The sequence below is a fragment of the Myotis myotis genome, unplaced genomic scaffold, assembly GCF_014108235.1.
Source record: "Myotis myotis isolate mMyoMyo1 unplaced genomic scaffold, mMyoMyo1.p scaffold_m19_p_8, whole genome shotgun sequence".
In the NCBI taxonomy this organism is placed as follows: Eukaryota; Metazoa; Chordata; class Mammalia; order Chiroptera; family Vespertilionidae; genus Myotis; species Myotis myotis.
This window is the reverse complement of record NW_023416390.1, coordinates 56620913-56645569: the sequence shown is the minus strand read 5'-3', so window position 1 is coordinate 56645569 and position 24657 is coordinate 56620913. Positions and strand designations below refer to the sequence as shown.

At 41.4% G+C, this 24657-nt stretch overlaps 1 protein-coding gene across 3 annotated transcripts in view; it reads left to right on the top strand.

The window, feature by feature from the left end:
* The window catches only part of DAPL1 (death associated protein like 1), a 65441-nt gene that overhangs the window by 22685 nt on the left and 18099 nt on the right, over positions 1-24657 (top strand). For 2 of the 3 annotated variants that reach the window (XM_036320574.1, XM_036320572.1), the window contains exon 1: positions 20174-20315. The exons of the other annotated variant lie outside the window; for it this stretch is intronic. In XM_036320574.1, coding sequence (XP_036176467.1) covers positions 20258-20315 — 58 coding nt within the window. In that variant the 5' untranslated portion in view covers positions 20174-20257. Of the gene's footprint in view, positions 1-20173; positions 20316-24657 lie in introns of those variants that run through there. 3 annotated transcript variants of the gene reach the window in all.

Sequence of the window (24657 nt, the reverse complement as noted above, 5' to 3'; positions counted from 1 at the left end):
ATCCCTTCATCCAAGTGTATAATTACATCTTGTTCCCATGTCAACTTGGAGGCAGAACACAGAGCCGTCACTGATTATCACAGAAACCCCATTACTCCAAGCACTTTGATCTGCTTTTCCTGATCTTGATGGAAGCTTTGTGGGTCACAGAGAGAGTTCAGATCAGGCAGCACCTTAAACAGTTCTCTTCCCCTACAGGCCCTCCCTCATACCCAGGAGCATTTGTATCAGAGCAGTTTCTCTCTAAGGCTTCTTCCTATAGGGCTCTGAGCCCCTCTGGTTCTCCCTCCTGTACTCTCCCTCCCTGCTCCCTACTCTTTTTTCCGCAGACATTTGAGCCCTGATCACACTTGGAACCCATTTTCACACAGCTCACCTCTGCAGACTTACAAATTCTCTAAGGAGCTTACCCAAACAAAGGCCTGTCAGGTGAGGGAAACCCTCTCTGGAAGACAGTTTACCCATTCTCTCTGGTTGCCTGACTTTGCCCCTTGGGGCCTCACCTTCTCTCACAGCTAATCTTCTCTTCCAAATACCATGCCCTTCTCAAGGGAAAGTCTACCAGCAGCTGAGAGAATAAAATGTCTCTATATGCTTCTGCCCTGTAGATTTCCATGGAACCACTAACATTATCTCAGGTGTATCCAATGACCAATTTATCTTATAGTTTGTTACTTTTATGGGCTCATTGAAAAGAATTCAGTGCTTCCCCTTTTATTTTACTTTTTCTTGAAATTACTGTTCATGCTGAGCATGATCTAGATTCTAGAACCGTTTTGTATATGTACTTAAAGTCAGGTCAACATTTTCCTTCTAGAAAAATGCTTCCTCTTGGGTTTTAATATTTGCTGATTTAAAAGAAACATTAAATGGACATTTAGCAGAAATGGACTTGATTACTGACTTGATCTTGTGAAATTGAAAATACAATCAAGTGATTCTGACCATAGTTCTTGGTTTTACACTAAACATAATTTCTAGTATATCCCATTAGCCTTAATAGCATAAGGAAAAAGGCATAATTCCTCAGTAGGATATATAGGTAGGTACACAGACCATTTCATTTTCCCAGAACAGTCCTGGCATAATTTTAAATGGAAGTTCTTTTCATTCTCAAAAATGTTCATTTTTTGATAATAATATATCTGGTGACCCTGGGTGAGGCCCTTACAGTTTGGTTCCTAGCACAACGACTGGCCTGGGGAGAGGCAGTGCCTGGAGTACTTAAGAGTGTGAGCTCTGTGCTCTATGGCCAGACAGCCTGGATCCAAGTTCTGGCTTCCCCACCAGAGAGCCCAGATCAGTTAGGGTTCCTATGCTACAAACAACAGAAACTAACTCCAGCTTATTTAAACAGAAAGGAAATTATTAAAAGAATTGGAGGTGCTCATCTAACATTGCCAGGAAAGCTGGAGAACCATGCTCAGAGGCTGGGCATTTGGGCTGATATACACAATCACAGGGCGGGAGTTCTGCTGGTAGAGACCACTGCCTTGCCCTTGAGCGGTAAGGTGCCTCCCGCTGCTTCCATCTGCAACACGGCCTGTGAATCAGGAGGTCATGGTTCCATTCCTGATCAGGGCACATGCTCTGGTTGTGGGCTCAACTCCCAGTGTGGGTCATGTAGGAGGCAATCAATGATTCTCTCTCATCATTGATGTTTCTATCTCTCTTTCCCTCTTCCTTCCTCTCTGAAATCAATAAAAATATACATTTCTTTAAAAAAAAAAAAAAAAAAAGGAAACTGTTCCTTTAAAAAAAACAGCAACAGAAGGTTTTTCAAAAATAAAAAGTGTGTTTGACATGTCAATTTTACCTCCATAAAATTAAATAAATAAGATACAAAATTAAAATGCGTATATTAGTGGTCATCATTGGTGGATCTAGTTTCCTTACTATGTACAGAAACCAACAGAACATTTGAGGCTGTTGAAGGATTTTCAACTCTGGCCAGAGAGGATTCCCCCATGTCTTATATCACATCAAGAACTCAATTGGCTCCATCAGGCAACATTTCTGAGTGTTTTCTATTTCCTACAGATAAACATCAAGCCGTAAGTCTCATGTTTGATCCAAGGGAAATACCAAGGCAGCTGCCAGTTCAGAAAAGATAAGGCCTGACGGCCTAAGTGAATTTACTGAGTCTCATGTTACATTTGCAAAACAACAAGAACTGAACTGAGCCTGCAAGTGGAATGGAAATCAGCGTTTCAGAACAACAATAGAATAATGCATGCACTCTATCCACTCTTGATCACATCTGAGGAGAGGCAAAGGCACCCACTGGGTTCTCCTTTCTGTTTGTCATTCTTGTCTTACCCACACATAAATGAACCAGATAACTGCGGTATAATCATAGTGTCCCAAATGGATCTATTTTCCTAGACAGTTTCAAACCATCTCAAAACCACACTCCGTTTAAATATGCTTTCCTTGTAACCCAGGAAAGGAATGTTACATTCCGCTGCCACACAAAATATGAACATATTCACATCTCCAGACAAGCCAAAGACTGCCCAGATGTTTGGCATTCTGAATCCTCCAAATCAAAGAAAACCTGGCAATCTTTTTCTTCTAAAGAAAACTGTCTCTTACTTGTAGAAGAAAGGACCATAAATACATCACATATACACACACAAAAATCTATAAAATCTTTGGAAATACAAATAATAATGGAAATGCTATTTTCAACTTTGTTTGCCATAGCAGCTGAGATTAATGGGTTTGTATATGGCATTTACCTTATATTGTATGACAGATGAAATGCTTCCATGTGATGCTGAGCAAATAATAGCTGGAGAGTGTTCCCTGGAATTTTAATTTTATTGTCTCCTGGAGATCTTTAAGAGAAGAGGTCAAAGGTTATTTGTTAAATACCATTAGATATGGTTTTACCAGATTAAAATGAGCTTTGCAAAAAGTGCAATAACCGTATAGGGTCACTGAGTCATCCAGATGGGGGCATTTTAATCAGCCATAAATCAATCTGATCTTGGTAATAAAAATAATCAAGAATACTTAATTGAGCATTTTTAAATCTATGTCCTACTGTGTGAAGGCACTGAGAGGAAGATACACACATACACACAAACCATACACACAAGCCAGCCAATGAAATGACTGGATTAGAACAAGGCTATCTAATAGGAATTATACTAATACAGTGGCAACTGTTAATACCTGTTAAGGACCTACTTTGTCCTGGGCTGGGTGCTCAGGCTTTACCTGCGCCATTTCCTTTATTCTTACAGCTCTTTGAGGCAGATGTTGTTTCCATTTTACAGTTAAAAAAACCGAGGCTTAGGGAAGTACTTGCCCAACATCCCACTGTCAAGGACTATGGAGGGTCTGAGATTTTACCCTGCTTGTTAGCTAATAAGTCAGCTTGGCACTGTGTCATGCATGCTGGCAGAAAACACAAAATCCCTGGGTCAGAGACATAAGATTTTATTTTCCTGGCACAGCAGACGACATGACTTCATGTAGACATCAACCACCCAGTTAGAGTGACCATCTCAGTTTGCCCAGGGCAGTTTTAGTTTTAGCATTAAATGTCCCAAACAAACCAAGACGGTTGGTTACTCTAGTTCCCCTTGTCCTGCAAGTCCTACAAAGGCAGTGGGGAGAAGCCCAGATGTGGTGCTCACACAGTAGGTCTGATTCACAGCCGAGAAACCCTAAGCTTAGGAAACCCCCAATCTTATAAGGAAGTTGTTAGTAAACTTGACCAACTTTTGCCCTCGAAAGAGACATTATTTTGTTTTAAATATGTTTTTATTGATTTTAGAGAGAGAGCAAGGGAGAGGGGGAGAAAGAGAAATATGGATCGGCTGCCTCCTGCATGCCCCTTACTGGGGATGGAGCCCACAACCTGGACATGTGCCCTGACCCAGAATCAAACCAGTGACCTATTGGTGCATGGGACAATGAACGCTCAACCAACTGAGCCACACCGGCCAGGGCAAGATTATATAATCTTAGATAGTAAACAAATCTGCCCAGTGCCCTAGAGGAAGACTTATTTGTATCTTCTAAGACTGTTCACTATGCAAACATCCTATAAAAGATTATCTGATACAAAAGCTTTCACAAATGCAGAAATGTGAGAGACTCAGCAAACTATCTCCCAACTCCTACAGCTATTAAGTGAAGACAATATTCAAATCCAGATCCTTTGGATGTCAAAACCATGAGATATCCTCCCTCTTAAATTATGCTTAGATTTATAGAGTTAAGGCCAAAGAGGGTTAACTTATCTTTTAACTGGTTCTTTGACCTCTTAGTCATATGTTTTTAAAATATGGTATTTTCACTGTTGAATGAACTTACAGAATAGAATTTTGGAGACATTCGGAAATGATACTGTAATCCAAAAATAAAGTCGAGTCAGTGAACCTAGTGGACTTGTAAGTGCTCTTCCTTCCCTGGGCGTCTGTGATTCTCCTCCCATATTATTAGTACTTGCTATTTGCTTTCCTCTTGTGATAAATGCTTTATATATAATTAGTATTTCTCTGCCTCATTCTGAATACAGGCAAAATTTCAGCTACCCTGGGGTATATATTTTCAAACCAGAGTAATTAGCAAACAAGTACCATTTTTTAAAATATATTTTATTGATTTTTTACAGAGAGGAAGGGAGAGGAATAGAGAGTTAGAAACATTGATGAGAGAGAAACATCGATCAGCTGCCTCCTGCACATTCCCTAATGGGTATGTGCCCACAACCAAGGTACATGCCCTTGACCGGAATCGAACCTGGGACCCTTGAGTCTGCAGGCCGATACTCTATCCACTGAGCCAAACCGGTTAGGGCACAAGTTCCATTTTTAAAAAAGCAATTAAGTATATAACTTAGGAACTTACTTTCATCACATTTTTTTTTTACAGATTTTCATTCATTGTACCATAGTAACCACAGCACCAAATAGGTGTGACATTTTTAGACAAAGTTTGATTTTTTTTTTCCTTTCTAATATTCAGATCAAATGTCCTATTTATTTATTTTAAACTAAGATACTAGCAGGGGAGGGTATCACTGTATGTTGTTAAAAGTTATTTTGATTTCCGTCTGGGTAGAGCTGGCTCTTTCCTCTATTGCTCTCTAAAGATCAAAGGAAGATGAAAGAAGAACCAAATAAGCAAACAGAGAACAAAAGACCTGTCATAAGAGAGTTTCTATATGGCCTGAGTGACGGTTGGCCACTAGGACATTGTGTCCAAATGGGTGCACAAAAGTTAAGCAAAATATGAAAAAGTTGATTAAAACAGCTTATTCTTCAGAGGGGTGATTAAGATGCCGTAGGACAGGGGTGGGCAACCTTTTTGTGAGTGCATGCCAAAACCAGCAAAATCTCTGACTCAAAATTCTTCTGCGTGCCAACCCTAATTTTTTGAGAACGTATTACACCTACTTGCTATCTCTTAAGGTGTACGTATGTGAAGAGCCTTGAAGAAATAATAAAATTCATTCGAGCAATGAAAACACAGTATATGATGATGAAAAATACGTTTTTTGTTTGTTTGTTTTTTTATTAGTTAAGGTATTACAAATGTGTCCTCATCCCCTCCATTAACCCCCAACTTCCCCCTCCCCCCTCCCCCCCCCCCCCGCCCCGCACACTCATACACCCATCCCCCTGTTGTCCATGTCCATTGGTTTGGCTTATATACATGCATACAAGTCCTTCGGTTGATCTCTTCCCCTTACCCCTGCCCTCCCCTACTTTCCTTCTGGGGATTGATAGCCTGATCGCTGTTTCTCAGTCTTTGGGTCTGTCCCTTTTCATCAGTCTATGTTGTTCTCTATAATCCACAAATGAGTGAGATCATGTGGTATTTATCTTTCTCTGACTGGCTTATTTCACTTAGCATAATGCTCTCCAGTTCCATCCATGCTGTTGTAAAAGGCAAGAGTTCCTTTTTTTTTTTTTTTTTTTTACCGCAGCATAGTATTCCATTGTGTAGATGTACCACAGTTTTCTAATCCATTCATCTGCTGATGGGCACTTAGGCTGTTTCCAGATCTTAGCTATGGTGAATTGTGCTGCTATGAACATAGGGGTGCATATATCCTTTCTGATTGGCGTTTCTGGTTTCTTGGGATATATTCATAGTAGTGGGATCACTGGGTCAAATGGGAGTTCCATTTGTAGTTTTTTGAGGTAGCTCCATACTGTTCTCCACAGTGGCTGCACCAGTCTGCATTCCAATACGTTTATTTTTTAATGTATACATGTACACTGATAGTCCAACAGAAAACTTTGACTCTGTTTGATATTATCAGTGGGACTTTTGCTGCTGCATCACTGATGACAGAGATTTTACATCAGGTTTATATTTTGTGACCTTCAGAGATACGCACGAGCTACTACTTTCATCCGTCAGGCTACTCCTATTACGAGACTTAACAAAATTCATCACTGAGAACAAATATTCACAAGCGTATGTGGATGAAACCAAAACACTGGTCGGATCTAGGAAGGAAGGGAGAGTTAAGGCAGAGGCATAGAAATTGCTCTTCCCCGCTCTCGTCAATCCATGTCTATGGTCTTTAAGATAACTTGTTATGTAAAATTATTTATTTATCTAAGATGCACCTACGCTGAATTTATCTGAAAAATAAAAAAATCGATATTAAGAAAAAAATTGTAAATGGAAGATTATAAGAGAGGGTTTCGCGTGCCAGCAAAAGTTACTGGCGTGCCATGTTTGGCACGCGTGCCAGGGGTTGCCCACCCCTGCCCTAGGACATGATTACATCATCCAGAAGCCACCTGGCTTACCTTGCAGGAACAACTTTGGTCCCCATTCTGGGCTCTTGGCACTGCTCTGAGATGGTAAAGACTGGCACTCGGATCCAGAACTCTTTTCAGTGAGGGGAAAAGACATACTCTCCCTGCAGGGGCCTCAGGAGCCAGGCCTTCCATTTAAATGCAAAAACAAAAACAAAAACAAAACAGAACAGAACAAAAACAAACAAAAAAAATGGAAGTAAAACCATAGGGAATGGCTTTGCCCTGGGCATATTAGAGAGCACTCATCCTGCCTAAAAATATTCAATTCAATATGAACAAAACTGCCCAAATAGACTGAGTTCATTTGGGCAGTCAGAGGGCCACATTGCAACTCTGCCTCCCAGGCCAGCTCAGACACAGACTGGTAACTGGAATTTTATCAGTGAGGAAGTGCCCATACAAAGCTTCAGTCTATACACTTGAGGAAGAAAAGTAGCAATAGAACTTGCTGATCAAACGCAGTGTGGCTGACAAAATCGTTCAGAACATGGAGTCCATTGGATAGAAAACAGTGAAAGGGGTGCTTAGAATGGAATTGTTTTTCTCTCCCAATGAATCAGGATGGCATGCCAGGAAAAGAACTAGAGTGCATTTTAATTGTGTAAGAAGATAAATTTTCTCATTTCTAAAAGACATATTTCTTTGAGAACTAAGGGCTCTCCTTTCTACTCCCCAACATAAAGTGCGATGGTGTCCTGCTTGGGAGAAAGACACAGGCCTTACTGACATTTCCACTCCTAAACTGAACGGGCTTTAGCAAGGTCTACTGCTGCTTTTCTGAAGCATTTCCTGCTGTCTTTTCAGTAGGGCCCAGTTCTTATGTGGTTTTGCTTTTTTTAAAAAATATATGTATAGCCCTAGCCTGTTTGGCCCAGTAGACAGAGCATTGGCTTGCAGACCTAAGGGTTCTGGGTTCAATTCTGGTCAAGGGCATGTGCCTCGGTTGCAGGCTCCTCCTTGGCCCAGGTCCTGGTCAGGGCTCCTGCAGAAGGCAACCAATTGATGTGCTTCTCTCACATTGATATTTCTCTCTGTCTTTTCCTCTCTCTCCCACTCCCTCTAAAAATCAATGGAAAAATGTCCTCAGGTGAGGATTAAAAAAGAATAATAATATATATTTCAGAGAGAGAAGAAGGGTGAGGGAGAGAGAGATAGAAACATCAATGATGAGAGAATCATTGATCTGCTGCCTCTTGGCCATGTGCCTTGACTGGGGATCAAACCCTGACCTCCTGGTTCATAGGTTGACAATCAACCACTGAGCTACTGCTCTTGAAATCACCTCTTCTACCTGCTTGATACCCAGATTCCACCACTTAACTTTCATTTTATACAAGCTATTCTTTGCATCCTTTTTATTTTTTACTAGAGGCCCCAGTGCACAAAATCGAGCCAGCCCACCTCGATCAGGGCTGATAAGGCAGGGCCAGTGGGGGGAGGGGCCGAGGGCAGTTGGCTGGCTGGCCCCGCCCTCTGGTCGAACTCCCGGTCTAGGGGACAATTTGCACATTAGCCTTTTATTGTATAGGATGTTCTCTCTCCTGCTTAATTTTTGACGTTTCCATTCTTTGCCTGACACCATGGCTATTTTCTGACCTTTTTCACAGTTCACAGGCTGAAGATTCTTTTCTTGTTGCTTCTGTTTTCATGGCCTACACACGGGTTACAGAGGAGAAACTTAAAACGACTGTTAGTCATTCTGACTTCTGGGGGGCATCAGTAAGATTGTCTGGTGACCTGGATTGGTGGCCCTCTGCTTCTGAAGTGGAATTCTAGAAGTTGGAGCAGCCAACTTTCCTGCTGACTGTCATTGGTACCACACTATTAAGAGAGGTACCACACCTCTCCCCACTGTCCTGCCCAGTATTTGCAGCATCAATAACATGCATTCCGGGCTGACCACATGCCATGTGATCTGAATAACAAACAGATTCCACTCTCCTAATCCACCCCCCAGGAGGCACAGGCAAAGACTAAAATGCTGATGTTGCAACACTGAAGGGGCACAGTCAAGTCAAGGTTCTTGTTCTAGCTATTCTGCATCTTAATATCCATGGGCTTTCTATTTCCCACACCTACACACAGTTATGGGTTTTCAAAGAGCACAAAGCAAATAAAAAGAAGAGACTATTTTTTTTACATCTCTATTTACTAGTAGTTGTGGTCACACAGGAAATAAGAATTGTTTTAATATTATCTGCCATGAACACGTTTTTTATTCAGAAACCAGATTCTTGGGTAATGTAATGCAATAAATCTATTAAAAATATACTATTAAAATGTTCATATATATATATTTCTGTCATTTTTTTAAAAACTTCCAACCAATGCTATTAAAGAGCAGATTATTTTTGGAAAGTGGGTGTCCTCTCACAACTTCCTTCCAGCAACAGTTGAAATCAACTTCTACAAAACCTGTTGGTGTCTTTAGCTTTTCATTAATTTTTCAATTTCTAAAACGCGTCACTCAACACATACACCCACAGCACAATATCCAAGATGGGACAGAGCACCGGTGCCTCTTTCCCAAGGCCACCCACTCCTCAGCCCACACAAGCACAGATTATTGCTGTTTCTTTCATACCCACAGGAAAGGAAAGGCCCAGCACAGGGACATCTGTAGAAACCTTTCAAAGAAAGACTTTGCTTATAATTTCATGAGTTTATTACTTTCAGGTTTTGTAACAGGATTATCGTATGTTTAGAAAAGTAATTATGGTTAAAATAGGATTAACTAATAGGATTGAGAGAATTTAAAAACCATTCAAAATAAGATTTTCACAGTTGTATTTCTATTTTTTTTATTTTTTAATTCTCACCCAAGGATATTTTATCCATTGATTTTTTAGAGAGAGTGGAAGGGAGGAAGGGAATGGGAAAGAGAGAGAGAGAGGGATTGGTTGCCTCCCTCACCTGCCCTGACCAGGGCCAGGAATCGAACCTGCAACCCAGGTATGTGTCCTTGACCTTGGGTGCATAGGGCTACACTGTAACCACTGAGAACACTGGCCAGTGCTGTTTCTATTTCTTATTTGAATAACAGAATTATCTCTTACCCAAGATGACCATTCACTTCATTTATACATGTAAGCACTAGCAACATCATAGTTATTGTAGAAAGACTTTGGGAAAAGTCATTTTCCGTTGAGCAACCATGTGGGCTACTTTTCTTTGAAGAAATGCAGTTTTAAAAGCACAAACTAAGAAACTTGATTTCCTTTAAACAAGTATTTCTGAGGACATTGTGAGTTGGTTCAAATCTGGGATAGTATGAAATTTCATTCATCAACCTCACAAAGTACTATGAATGGGGAGAGTTAGATGATTGCAGGAGCATCTCATGGACATGGGGTCCTGGAAGGCTGGGAGTTGACCAGAACACCGAGTGTAGGAGAAGAGGAAAGTGGTGGGAAGACTTCAGAGGTGGGAAGGCAGAGGGAGCAATAGATACTTAGAGACTGAGCACAGCTGAGACTACAGTCATCAAGACCTCCTGGGGAGACATTTTCTAAGCCCCCTAAACTTCCACTAATATTTTACAGGCAGCTGGCAGAAGCATTTTTAAAAGTGAGATATAATAAGCAAGATGAAATTTTTATTCCAAGTCAAATGAAAGAAAAAGAAGGTAGAAAAATGACTGAATTTCAAATGCATATTGACACTGTAAACCAGCATAGATGTCCCACAAATACCTGAACTGGGGGCTAAAGGGGACTTGAACCAAAAGATGAGTTTTGATCTGAGCCTTTCACTGTCTTCAATATGAGAGTCAGCCTCACACACTGTGTATCCTCTCCTCCCAAAGTGAAGTTGTGGGTTTCTGCTTTGGCAGTTCATGTTCTGCAGAGAGACAAGTTTGTTTTCTGTACCTAATAGCATTCTTGATCTGTATCTAGCTGACAGATCAACCTCACGTCACAGAGAGAGAGACAACAGACTTTATGTGCCTCTTGACATGATTCAATAGGAAGTGCACATTAATACTCCTGAAGTCTACTTGCCAAAGATAAACAAATCCAACCTGAATCAGATAAAGCCTCTGGAGCTAAACACCAGTTTGCAAGAAATACAAAGATCAGGGAAAAAATAGCAACATATCAAATCCAAGGAAATCCAGAATGTAACAAGCTCTACAGGACTACAGACCCAGCTTCTTTGGTAAATAATTGCAAGGAAAGAAGAAGGGAAGGGAACCTACAGATTTAAAAATATATATATATATATATATATATATATATATATATATATATATTTGTTTGTTTTTTGTTGTTGATAGTATTACATATGTCTCCCATTTCCCCCCTCCTCCAGCCCTGCCTCCTCGCCCGCCAGGTCTTCACTACCCTATTGCCCGTGTCCATGGGCTATGCATATAAGTATATAATTCTTTGATTTGTCTCTTCTCATCCCCCACAACCCCACATCGAGGTACGTCAGTCTGTTCCATGCCTCCATGGGTCTTATTTTGTTGGTCAATTCATTTTATTCATTAGATTCCACAAATAAGTGAGATTATGTGATATTTGTCTTGGTGTTTAGCTCAGTTTGGCCTATTTCACTTAGCATAATATTTTCCAGGTCCATCCATGCTGTTCCAAAGGGTAAGACATCCCTCTTTTTTACAGCTACATAGTATTCCATAGTGTAAATATCTCATAGCTTTTTTATCCATTCATCTACTGATGGGCTGTTTCCAAATCTTTGCTTACCTACAGACTTAGCAGACATAGTAACCAAATGCGCTGTGTACATTGATTTAGAGTCTGATGTGAACAAACTATAACAAAAATTTATGAGCAAATTAGGCAAATTTGAATACTGGCTAAATATTTAATTGTGGGAAACTGATATAGGGTTAAGCCTTGGACTGACCTGCTGGCAAAGTCACAAACAATTCCCAGCTTAGAGGGCACAGTCCTCTTAGCATAATTAGGCTTGACCTTATAACACTCCCTAGATCTTACCTGGGAATCTAAGGGGCTGAGGAAGTGCAGGAAGTATAACCATGGTGTAAACAAGTGAAACTCACAAGAAAAGTGTAACTTTGGTAACCACTACCTTGTTTACCGCTCACTATAAAAAGTTTGGTGAGGCCTGAGCACAGTGGAAGTCCTTCCTCTTGAGTTGGACTCTCTCGTCTGGTCCCCCAATATTCCCAAATTATCTCGTGTCTTTTCTTTTTCATTTGTTGTGCGGCTCCTCTTCCAGACCCGAACCCTGAACCACGCAGGACGTGGAGGGGAACACTTACGACATTTAATGATATTAAAGAATGACTGTTAAATTTTTCCTAGAAGATATTAGTAATATTGTAAAGCAATAGCAATCATTATGGTGGAATTATATAATACCACAGACTTTGCATCTAAGTAGTCCAAGCGGGAGGGGAAAGCTGTGGGCGTGGGGGCAGCAGGAGAAGGTTGTAGATGAAATAAGACTGGCCATGTGTTGACTGGGTAAGGGGTGCATGGCAGTATGTTATACCATTCTCTCTACTTCTGTATGTTTGAAAATATCAGTAATAAATTTTTGTTTAATGAATATGTAACAACATAAAAAAATAACAAAATTTCCTCTAGAGAAGACTTTTGACATACATCACTAATTTCTATGTATTTTCTAATTTACACAAGAAAATCATTAACATGTTGCTTATTACACAGATAATAGTGCATAAAAAGTAATAACAAAAATGACCAAAATACTAACAAACCAATAGAAGAATCAACATAATTTGTGAATAAATAATTTACAACAAAGGATATACAAATGAATCTTAAGCATTATGGTCAACCTCACTCATAGTAAGAAAAATGAAGGTGTGAGGTGATATCTCATTGTGGTTTTGATTTGCATTTCCCTGATGATTAGTGATACTGAACATCTTTTCATGTACCTATTGGCCATCTGTATGTCTTCCTTGGAAAAATGTCTGTTGATATCTCCTGCCCATTTTTAAATCGGGTTGTTTGTTTTTTTGTTTTTGGTTTCTATGAGTTATTTATATATTCTGGATATTAACCACTCACCAGATATATAATTTGCAAATATTTGGTATGTTGCCTTTTAATTTTGTTGATGGGTTTCTTTGCTGTACAAAATATTTTTAGTATGATGTAGTCTCACTTGTTTTTGCTTTTGTTGCCTTTGCCTTTGGTATCAAATCCAAAAAAATCTCCAAGACTGGTGTCAAGAAGAGAGGAAAGAACTAAAATAAACAGATACAGACTAAAGAAAGAATTATAGCAAAAATGTCCCCTATGAATTTTCAGTTCTATTTTTTCCTTAAATAGGAAAGTGGGGATGACATTGGGAAGTAGAAGAGGGAAGCCATCAACAGAGCAAATACAATCAAACTGGCCCATCAAAGTCTGGTAGCTGGCAACCTTTTGCATCTTCCCGTGGCTCAGTCTGGCTACAGTTGGAACTCCTTTTAGAATCTCTGGTACCTGAAACTTTCTAACACATGGAAGGGGCAGTTAACCTTGTTACATACAACATAAGATTAGCATCTGCTGCTTAGAGAGAACACTGTTTTCTGATTGGTGTGTTGTACAGATTTCCAGCATGACTTCTCAGATGCTGAAGGTTGGTTCAGCATTGATCAGTAGCAGCTTCCAGTCATTTCTCTGCCATTGTACAATGTTTATCAGCTCATTTGCCACTCTTTATCGCCTTTTATGGCCTTTTCCCACCTGTAAAATGGGGTAAATAAGCTTTTACTTCATAGGAGGTAAGGAAGACAGGGGATTGCAAAAACTAGTGTTTTCACTAATCATCTTACTTCTACAAACAAGTGACTGTTATCTTCTAAAGAAGACAACTTGCCTTTTGCTCTAGCACCCACCTCCAAACTTCAAGGCCCCAGGCAAGAGACAGTATGCTGTTCAGTGTTTACATTGTCTTCAAGGCTGACTAACTTCAACACGGTGCTCACAGAATCCAGACCTGTTTTGTTGCTGGGGAAATCCCCCATCTGCACAGGTATGTGTCTGTGTGATAACTCAGCTATCCCTGCATACCTCTCTGGATTATTAATAGACCCTTTGTTTTGGCTGCAACAGAGAGAGAAGACAGCACAAGTTTGCTGCTAGAGTACATCAGGATTTTCAAATGTCCCTGGAGGAGAGGAAAATGAGTATTTTGAAGGAAGAGGGGAGAGGAAGGCACACTCTAGCTTATAAACAGACAAAGGAAGCTGGTGAACCCAGGCAGGCCCTGGGAGCTCAGAAATATCTTACAAAACAGGGCAGGGCCCCTTGAAGGGAGCGTCCCCCTCAACCACCCCACCACGTGAAAGCTGTTATCCTCCTGTTAGGTTGCTTGCGGATCTAACAGATTTCTCATACTTTCAGAGCTGGGCATTAGATGCAGCATCTAACTAATGTTACGAGAAAAAACTGAAATATAAAAATGAGACACACACTGCAAAACTATGAGTGCATGAGTAAGGTAATAATGCCTTCCCCCCCACCCCCCCCCCCCCACACACACACACACAAACTAAAAGAAGAGAGTACTTTAATGAAAGTGCTGTATGACTTTGAAATCTTATTAATGTCTTTCATGTTATATTGTCCTTTCATTTAAAAAAACAAAAAGCCATCTGGCAAGCTCAGTGTCGTGAGAAGCCGTTTTACTAGGCTTTTAGCATGACTCAGCACAATTCCAAATACTTTGGTCCTAGCACGAACCACTCTCCCACTGCAGTTAACTAGACAAACGACTCTCTTAAAATGAGGTTTATAAGCCCATTTAAAGGGTAATAACATGTTGCCTCCCTTGGTTGAGACTTTCATCCTGATGGAGGCTATAGTACATCCTCAAAATAAATAACCCAGGCTCCACTCACCTCGCAGTGCACACAGCAGGCCAGGGTTTTTTGTTTTTGTTTTTTTTTAAAATATATTTTTATTGATTTCAGAGAGGAAGGAAGTAGGAGAGATAGAAACATCAATGATAAGAGAGAATCATCGATTGGCTGCCTCCTGCACTGCCGGGATCCAACCCCAGCGGGTCCAGGGGTCCCCAAAGGTGTGGACGGAGTCGGCGAAGAAGGAATGACACGGAGACAGCGTTCAGTTGATCAGCAGCCTAGCCAGGATCTCCAGCCAGGATCTCCAGCCAAGTTCTGGTCTGGATCTCCAGAGAGGTTCTGTTGTTTATTGTCTTGTTACATCCGTATTTATACCAGTTGATTTTAATCCTGTCAATTTCTATTACAAAGGTTAGGGCGTTTCTTATCTCCATTCCAGGGAGTAAAGATTATGTAGCTTAAGCATGATTGTTTGTAGTTAAAGTGATTAACTACCCGCCTGGCACTTAGTTAAGGAGTTTCATCCCCTCCCTAACTTCAGGGAAAAATCCCTACCTGGGGAAACAACCTTTCTCGGAGAGGTGACCTTGGTTAAAACACACAGCGCTAAGGGGAGCAAACATATTAAGAACAGTATGCTATATACGCCAGGTCCCTTGAAACATATGCTGTGCAGATGTTTCTATCCTGCAGCGACTGTGTCAAGCAGCAAGGATGGACCGGCTTCCGGCACTGCACGCCCTCCACTGGGGACCGAGCCTGCAACCCAGGCATGTGCCGTTGACCAGAATCGAACCTGGGACCCTTCAGTCCACAGGCTGATGCTCTATTCACTGAACCAACCAGCCAGGGTAGGCCAGGGCTTTTAATAGCTCATGTGAGGCAGGGCATGGAAGACCCCACCTGCCCCCTGTCCCCCCACCCCCAGGGGCTGCCTTGTGGTGGAGCACATGCACCAAAGAAGTCTGGGGGGGGGGGGGGGGACTCTGGTCCTCCTACTCCTGTGGAAGCAGAGAGGGAAGCAGAGTGGGAAGAGGCCACCAGAAGAAAAACACATAGGCCTCATGTTCCCTGTTCCCCATCTACTCACATCTCTACAGTTAAGCAGGTTCTTCATCTCTTTGTAAGTTATGCCATTCTTTTATTATACCCCTATTTACAGTTACGTTATTAACTTGTAGATACTTTCCATTTTGAGGTCATTAGAAAAACAAAAGCGAACATGCTGTGTATGTACTCGTGTGTGAAGCTCATGTTAAATATGTAGGGTTGGGAGGAGTGGAATAGAGAGGGATTCTCCGTATTTCTCCTAAGGGGTGGTTGCCTTTGCTGCCCACCTTGCCTTCCACAATAGGCAGATATAGAGGGTAATCAATGAGATCTGGGCAACAACCATCACACAACTGGGTTTTATGCTACAGACACGTGTCGTCCAATACAGTACCACGGACCATGTGTAGCTGTTATATTTAAGTTAATTGCAATTAAAAACTCAGTTCCTCGGTTGCACCAGCCGCATTGCAATGCTCAGGTCACATGTGGTTTGTGGCTACCATATTGGTCGGAGCAGACACAGAATGTTTCATCATCACAGAAATTCCTGTGGATCACCATTATTATAAGCCTTGTTAATCACAGAAGGCATCCTCTTAGCCTTCTCATGTCACCCTCAACATCCCCTATGAGGCTGTGAGATTTGCTGAAAGCAGGAATGGTGTTTGGTGTCACCTCTAACCCCAGCTCCTAGTCCAGGGCTATGCAAGAGGAGACCACTCACAAAATATACAAATGATACAATTATTCTTTCTCTTTGCTCCCATAGTAGCTACTTATTTTGGTCACAGCACTTTCACACACTCCCCCACCACCCAAAGGGTTTTTATTGTTTTAATTGAGATATAATTGACATATAACATCACATTAGTTTTAGATGTACAATGTAATGATTTCATATTTGTACTGGTATACAGTGTGAAATGATCATCACAATAAGTCTAGTTAATAGCATTATCACACATAATTTAAAAATTTTTTCTGGTGATGAGAACTTTTAAGATCTACTCTTTTAGAAACTTTCAACTATACAACACAGTATTATTGACTAGAGTTATCATGCTTGGTATTACATCCCCATGGCTTATTTTATAACTAGAAGTTTGTACCTTTTGATAACCTTCACCCATTTTGCCCACTCCCCACCCCCTGCCTCTGGCAACCACCTATCTGTTCTCTGTATATATGAGGGGTTTTTGTACATTCTGTATATAAATGAGATTATATGGTATTTGTCTTTCTCTGCCTGACTTACTTCACTTAGCATAATGTTCTCAAGGTCCATCCATGTTGTCATAAATGGCACAATTTTTTCTTTTTATGGCTGTATAATATTCCATTGTGTATATATACCACAATTTCTTTATCCATTCATCCATTAATGGATACTTAAGTTACTTCCATATTTGGGCTATCTATAATAATAAAAGCATAATATGCTAATTAGACGGGACGTCCTTCCGGACAAAGCCATGGCTGCGAGGAAAGCCTGGGTCCTGGGTGCCTGCCGGTGGCCAGAGGGAAGCCAGCCTGGGTCCCGGGTGCCAGAGGGAAGCCGGTGCCGGCAGCCGGGGGAAGGAAGGCCTACTCTTGCATGAATTTCGTGCATCGGGCTTCTAGTTGTAAATAATGCTGCAGTGAACATGGGGGCATATATCTTTTCCTGTAAGTGTACATTTCCCCCAACAGTGCACAAAGGTTTCTTTTTCTCCACCGCCTATTATTTCCAACAACTGTTATTTCTAAGAGAAAGTTTATTTAGAAAGTAGCAGAGGTAGAAGAATTGAGCAGTAGAAGAAATGGACTCAGGAAACAACTTACAGAGGGAAAAGAAGGGGCCTTGGAGCTTAGGAGAGAGAAGGGTATTTCTTGTCTTTTTTATGAAATAGTCATCCTAACAGGTGATATTTCATTCTAGTTTTGATTTGCATTTCCCTGATTCATAGTGATATTGTACACCTTGTCACGCATGCACCTGTTGATCATCTGTATGTCTTCTTTGGAAAAATGTCTATTCAGATCCCCTGCCCATTTTTAAAAAAATACATTTTATTGATTTTTTTTTACAGAGAGGAAGGGAGAGGGATAGAGAGTTAGAAACATCGATGAAAGTGAAACATCGATCAGCTGCCTCCTGCACACCACCTACTGGGGATGTGCCTGCAACCGGAATTGAACCTGGGACCCTTCAGTCCACAGGCTGTCGCTCTATCCACTGAGCCAAACCGGTTAGGGATCCTGCCCATTTTTAAAAAATCACTTTGTTTGTTTTTGGCTATTGAGTTATATGAGTTCCTTATATAATTTGGATATTCATAATTTATCAGATACATGGTTTGCAAATATTTTCTCCCACTCATTAGGCTTCCTTTTCATTTTGTTAATGATTTCTTTTGCTGTATGGAAGCTTTTTAGTTTGATGTAGTCCCACTTGTTTATATTTGCTTTTGTTGTCTTTGCTTTTGGTGTCTCATTGATTTTTACTGATTTAAAAAGTAATACAGAAAAAACAGAAAAAAATAAAAATCAAGAGGTAATATTCCCACATATAAATAGCCACACTTAACATTTTAGAGTATTTTCACCCATTAATTTAACAAATAGATCTTTTATTGTTTAGTGAGGTGTAATATGAGGTATGTACTGAGGTATAATTTGCTACAGTAAAATTCACCATTTTTAGATGATGTCTGTATGATGTATGGTGACTGTAAACACCACCACAAGCAAAGTACAGAACATTTCTGTCAGCCCCCAAAAGTCCCCTCCTGCTGCTTTGTGGTCAAACCACTCTCCCCACCCCCGCCTTGGCAGCCACTGATCCGGTTCTGTTCCTGTAGTTTTGACTTTTCAAGAGTGCCATATAAATGGAGTTATGCAGTAAGTAGTGCTTTAGTCTCACTTTCATTTAGTATAATGCTTTTGAGATTCACCATGTTGTTGCATGTCTCTGTTCATTCCTTTTTATTGCTGATTACTATTCTATTGTATGGATGTACCACAGTCTGTTTATTCATTCTATAGTTGTTTTGGGTTGTTTCTAACTCTTGGCAATTATGAACAGACCTGTTATAAACATATGTATATAGGTGTTTATGTTTGCATATGATTTCATTTCTCTGGGGAGAATTCTTAGGAATTAGATTGTTAGTCATATAGCAAGTATATGTTTAATTTGATAAGAAACTGACTTACAAAGTGGTTTTTACCAGTTTACATTCCCACCAACATGTTGTAGTTGCCTTTGTTGTTGTTGTTGTTGAGCCATTCTAATATATTTCAGTGTGTATTTAATTTGCATTTTCCAATTGATTAATGATGTAGAGAATCTTTGTATGTGCTTACTTGTCAATATCTCTACTTTGTGGAGGTTTAAAAATATTTTGCTTATTTTTATTGATTTTTTAGAGAGGGAGTGGGGGGAGGGAGAGAGAAAGAGAGAGAAAGAGAGAGAGAGAGAGAGAGGGAGAGAGAAAGAGAGAGAGAGAGATTGGCACAGCACACTGGCCAGGGGTCAAACCCACAATGTAGGCATGTGACCGGGAGTTGAACCAATGACCTTTCAGTGCATGGAATGATGCTCAACCAAATGAGCCGCACCGGCCGGACACTGTTTTGCTTATTTTTAAATTTGGTTGTTATTATCAGAAATGTGTTCTATAAATATTTTCTCCCAGTTTGCATCTGGTCTTCATTTTTTTAACAATGTTTTTTGAAGAGCAGAATTTCTTAACTGTATTTAAGAACAAAGAGATATCTCTAAGTACCCGCCATTGGCTAAATGTTGAACAGCACAGGAGATACAATAATGCTTATGTTTATACTTTATCTTTTTAACAAAATTGGCACCTATTGGTTTCTAGCCTGCTTTTCCATGATCTCATTATGAATATTTTTCACATCATTAAATATTATTTTAAAGCATGACTTGTAAATGTGCACTCTCGTGGCTATATTTTATGTAACTATCTCTCTCTATTTGGGGATGCTTATGTTGATTCCAGTGAAAATTAAAACAAGAAATATATGATTACCAGTCTTTTTTACATCATTGTTTACATCCCCAACCATTGTTTACATCTCCCATCATTTTCTTAGTATAAATGCTTACAATGGCAAAGCCCGGGACAAAAGCATAGCACTTTGTTTTATAATTGTGTCTTTAAAAAGATTACAGATGTCTTGAGGCAAAGATCTAGTCTTCCCCTCCTTGTCATGCCAGTATGTGACAAACAGCCTGTCACACTGCAGCTTCTCCATATATACTTGATGGATGAATAGTTGGAGAGAAAAAGTTTTCTATTGAACTTTGTCCTCTCGTCTTCCTTTTGTGAAAGAAAATAAGAGTCCCCTGGCCATCTACCCTGCCTGCTCAGATGGAGGAAATAAGAAGAATGTTTCCTTCTAGGAGAAAGCCTGCCAAGGAGATGCAGGTTCCCAGAGAGCGAGGTGACAAGCCCTGTTGCTGCTCAGCAACGCCCTGAAGGGGCCCCGCCCCCAGCCTGTATAAAGCCTGGTGCAGTGGGGCAGCCACAGCTGGCAGGCCTGTGGAGCACCGGCACCTGCACTGGCACTGGCACTGGCACACGCTATGGCAGATGAAGTGCAAGTCCTGCCCTCCCCGCTGAAAGGGGGGCATCCGCCCGCAGGTAGGCTGCCCACTGCCCTCTGTCCTGCAGGTAGCAAGGGCCTCGGTGCTGCTGCCCTGCCATCTATGCCTTCCTCAGAGGCCCGACAGCGCAGAGGTTCTCAGCCTGCCATTGTTGCTCTGACTTCATGCAGCTGACTTCCTGCTGTGCCTTTGATCTTTCTACGCTTGTGTGTAAACCACCTGGGGATTTGTCAGGCCCCAGATCAATTAAAACCCGATTATATATGAGAGGACGAGGGATTGGGTGCTGGTGGGAAGAGATAGGTAGCAAGGTTGGCCCTTTCCTCCCTGGAAGATGATTTACTGCCATGGAAACCTCCCTAGAGGTTCCAGCTCTAAGACTCAGGCTCCCCGAGATACTGCACGACATCTGACTCCATAGCCCGGCAAACCAGCTTCCACAGCAAGGACAGCCACCTCCAGTCTCTCTCCCGCCTCATGCATGTGGGCTGGGCGGTGGTGTCAGTGATGTATTTGCCTGTCAACAAGTTGAGGAGCACTTTCTAATAAGGACTCAAACACTGGAGGGGGCTGCCTGAAAACCGTAGCTATCAAGGTGCTTTGCAAAGCAGCCACAGTTCTCTCTCTCTCTCTCTCTCTCCCACCTCCTCCCCCTCTCTCCCTCCCTCCTTCCCTCCCTTCATTTTAAATGTATGCTACTTATATCAACTCTCTGGAATATGGAAATTAGTTTTATTGTACTTAACCGTATGTTCATCTAGATTGACTGAAGCATGTAGGCCTATTTTTAGCCAGTTTTATGTTCTTTCAACTGCCTGCCTCCTTTTATCCTTTCCCCATTTACAAGATTTACTTATTGGTCTAACTTGGCACCTCTAGGCCAAGGTTACTTCAGTCATCTTTGTTGCAGAGGAGGATGGCGGGTATAACCTCTGCCAAGCTGATACACTGACACAGAGGTTGGGTGGTTTTCTGGGGAGCAGCCTGGCTGAGAGAGTCAGAATTTTCACTCGTTACCAGTTCTGGGCTCCATGCCCTGCTCTCCTGTGGCAGATGCCTGACACTATATTTCATTGGATTTAGCAGTGTTTAACACTGTCTATATTTAAAGTTAATGTTGCTGCCTAATGGTCAGGAACGATAAATGCTAATTATTAGAAGAGAAGTCATCTCACAGATAATGACAAAAAAAAAAAAAAAGACACCGTTCTCTTCTCACCACTTCCACCCCAATCCTTCATAAAACAGTTAAGCTAAAACCTGATTTACTAAGTTAGGTTCATGCACAAAGGACGCAGAGATAAACCTAACCAAAGAAGCGTTCGAATGAAGTCACCAAGAACTTTCTGTCCTCACCACTAATGACTGCTAATTACTCTGTGTACATAGCACACCAGGAATCCGTCAAGCATGTCACGATGCCTCTGGCATGACAATTAATTATTACGAACTGTGACACTACAGATAAGAGGTTTGGGGTAATTAGGATGGAGATGAAGGCAGACTTTTGCCTCCCCACTGAGAGCCAGGGAACAAAGAAGCCTCCTTCTTCATCTGGTCTCGCTACCTAGGTTAAGTCCAAACCAATTTGCGATGGTGCACAATTTTATTTGGGGAACAACAGTAATTCCTCACCAGAATTCCATCAAATCTTCACCTGATTCTTTTTTTTTTTTTTTAAATATATTCCATTGATTTTTTACAGAGAGGAAGGGAGAGAGTTAGAGAGCCAGAAACATCGATGAGAGAGAAACATCGATCAGCTGCCTCCTGCACATCTCCCACTGGGGATGTGCCCGCAACCCAGGTACATGCCCTTGACCAGAATCGAACCCGGGACCCTTCAGTCCGCAGGCCGATGCTCTATCCACTGAGCCAAATCGGTTTCGGCCTTCACCTGATTCTTAATAATCAATTTACAGGTCCCAGAAAGTGGGAAGTGGGCATGTTATGACGGGGAGGATTTGACGTGGCCTTCGGAATTGGACAGACGTGGGTTGAAACCCTGCTTTCACTCCACATCTCTGAGCATCCGTTTTCTCGCCTCTAAAACAGGGAGTAATAACTAACGTGGATATTATAAGGTTGTTATGATGATGAAAGGCGATCACCTCTGCAAGGTACCCAGCACATGAATGTTAATCCCCATCAAATGCAGGCCTCGTAAAACGCACAACCATCAGAAGAAATTACCCTCCCCAGTCGCAAGTCATCGGGTGACTGAGGGCTGCTGCATTAGACACTACTGCAGTGGGCAGAACAGAGGAAAATGCATAGAAAATATACACGTGCCCGCCCCATCTCAGTTAAAAATGAAACCACTCGAAAGTCAGCCGGCGGTAACTCTTTCCCACCTCCATGTCGAGTGCTTAGCAGTTTCTCTTTCATGTATATTAATATAATATATTGCACCTCCATTAGCCGTGGCTATAAATTTATGCTGTGACACAAGACTACATTAAACATGAGCTGGCCTGGGCCCTAGGAAGCTTAGCTTTGGATTTTCTGCTTTTTGATTTGCCTCACTCTCAGTTTTATAAGAACCTCATCACAATGAGCAGCCAAAAATGTGTGCGTAGAAGGTGATCGAGGAAGCCAAGTACATACGTAATGAATTAGAAAGGGCAGGAGTTCGTGAGTTTTCCTGTGTATTCCCTGCACTTTTTAATTCAGTTTAAGTCAAGTGAATCAGAGCCATCAGAGAGGACACCACGGAACCCCCAGAGAGAATCTGTTTTCTGGCTCATTAAAGAGAGACCGGCCTGGCTGGTGTGGCTCAGTGGTTGAGTGTCGATCTGTGAACCAGGAGGTCATGGTTCAATTCCCAGTCAGGGCACATGCCTGGGTTGTAGGCTCGATCTCCTGTGTGGGGCGTGTAGGAAGCAGCCGATCAATGATTCTCTCATCATTGATGTTTCTATTTCTCTCCCTATCCCTTCCTCTCTGAAATCAATAAAAATATATTAAAAAAAGAGAGAGAACGAAGTTTGGGGATTAGATCCCCAAGTGTGAAACTAGTGCAGAAAGTGGGGGGAAACTATAGGGCCAGCACCATTAACAAAAAAAATTTTAAAAAAGGGGCAGAGGCTTAATTCTCTCAACTTCAGTCAGCTCAGGTCAACTTACAGGGTTTGGTCTGTGAGGTTTGAGAGAGATGCTAGAAGACCCACTTTCTCAGGCATCACGGGGACAGGGTTTGATGATCGCAAGGACAAGAACAACCACATCCACCCCACACTGACTGTGCTCCTGGCGCTGCACAGAACCTCCTAGACAGGGCAACACCCCTGCAGACGGACAGCCATCATCCTGTTCCACAGAGGAGCAAACTGAAGTCAGCGAGGTTGTGGGACTTGTCCGGGGCTGCACACCTGGAGGGCAGTGAGCCTGAGGTTTGGGAATCAAGTGGAGCCCATGCCATGTGCTCCCGTTCTAAAGCCCTCTCTCCTTGCTCCCTGCCTTCTTCGGATGGGCGTCTTCTAGGTGTTGATTGGCAGCTTAAAATTTGCTGAAAAATCAAATGTAAGTGCAAAGGAAGCATTTTGCAAGCATCTAACCTTTGAATTAAGATCTTCACATAAAAATTCGAAGTCACTAGGCAGAGTTTTTACAAATCTTTGGAGTGGTCAGTTTTTTCACGTGCATTTTCTACCGGTTAGTGAAGGAAAAAAGCTTAATTTTTCTGGCAGGCTTTTCTTTCTTTATCTTGACTGCCTTTTACGAAAAACTGTGCAAAATGTCTGGGAGATTTAACTGCAAAAGTATTATGTAGCATTCTAAACTCAAGGGTCTATTTCTGGCACTGTAAACTGCAAAAGAAGCCACAAGAATATACCTCTTACTCAGAGGAGGGGAAACAAAGTTTCATTTTCCCCACATATATTTTGTTTTCTAATGAAACTATCCAAAAAGAGTGTCTCTCTCTCTCTCTTTTTTAAACTTTTTATTGATTAAGGTATTCCAAATGTGTCTTTATCCCCCATTGTCCCCTCACCCCCCCAGTCTTGCCGTCACCCTCAGTGTCTCTCTCTTTTACATGTTTTCTCTCTAGTTTGTTGTGCTTATTGAAAGCACCTAAAGTTTTACTCTATGTATTCATATTCAAAGGCCTGTTAAAATGTTAAATCAGTTCACATTTCACTTCACCCCATTCTAGTTCATGTTTCTATTAATGTTCAAAAGGCAATATGGTCCCAAACACAGAATTATGTAAATGTTTGAACTAATTTAGTTACAGTGAGACTTTGAAGAGGTCCCATGAGTCAGACCTATCTGCCATAAGCAAAATGGGCAAGACTTGACTGGGTTGGGTTGTAGATGTTTATTTACAACTAGAGGCCTGGGGCAGAAAATCTGTGCACTGGGAGAGCAGGGGGGTC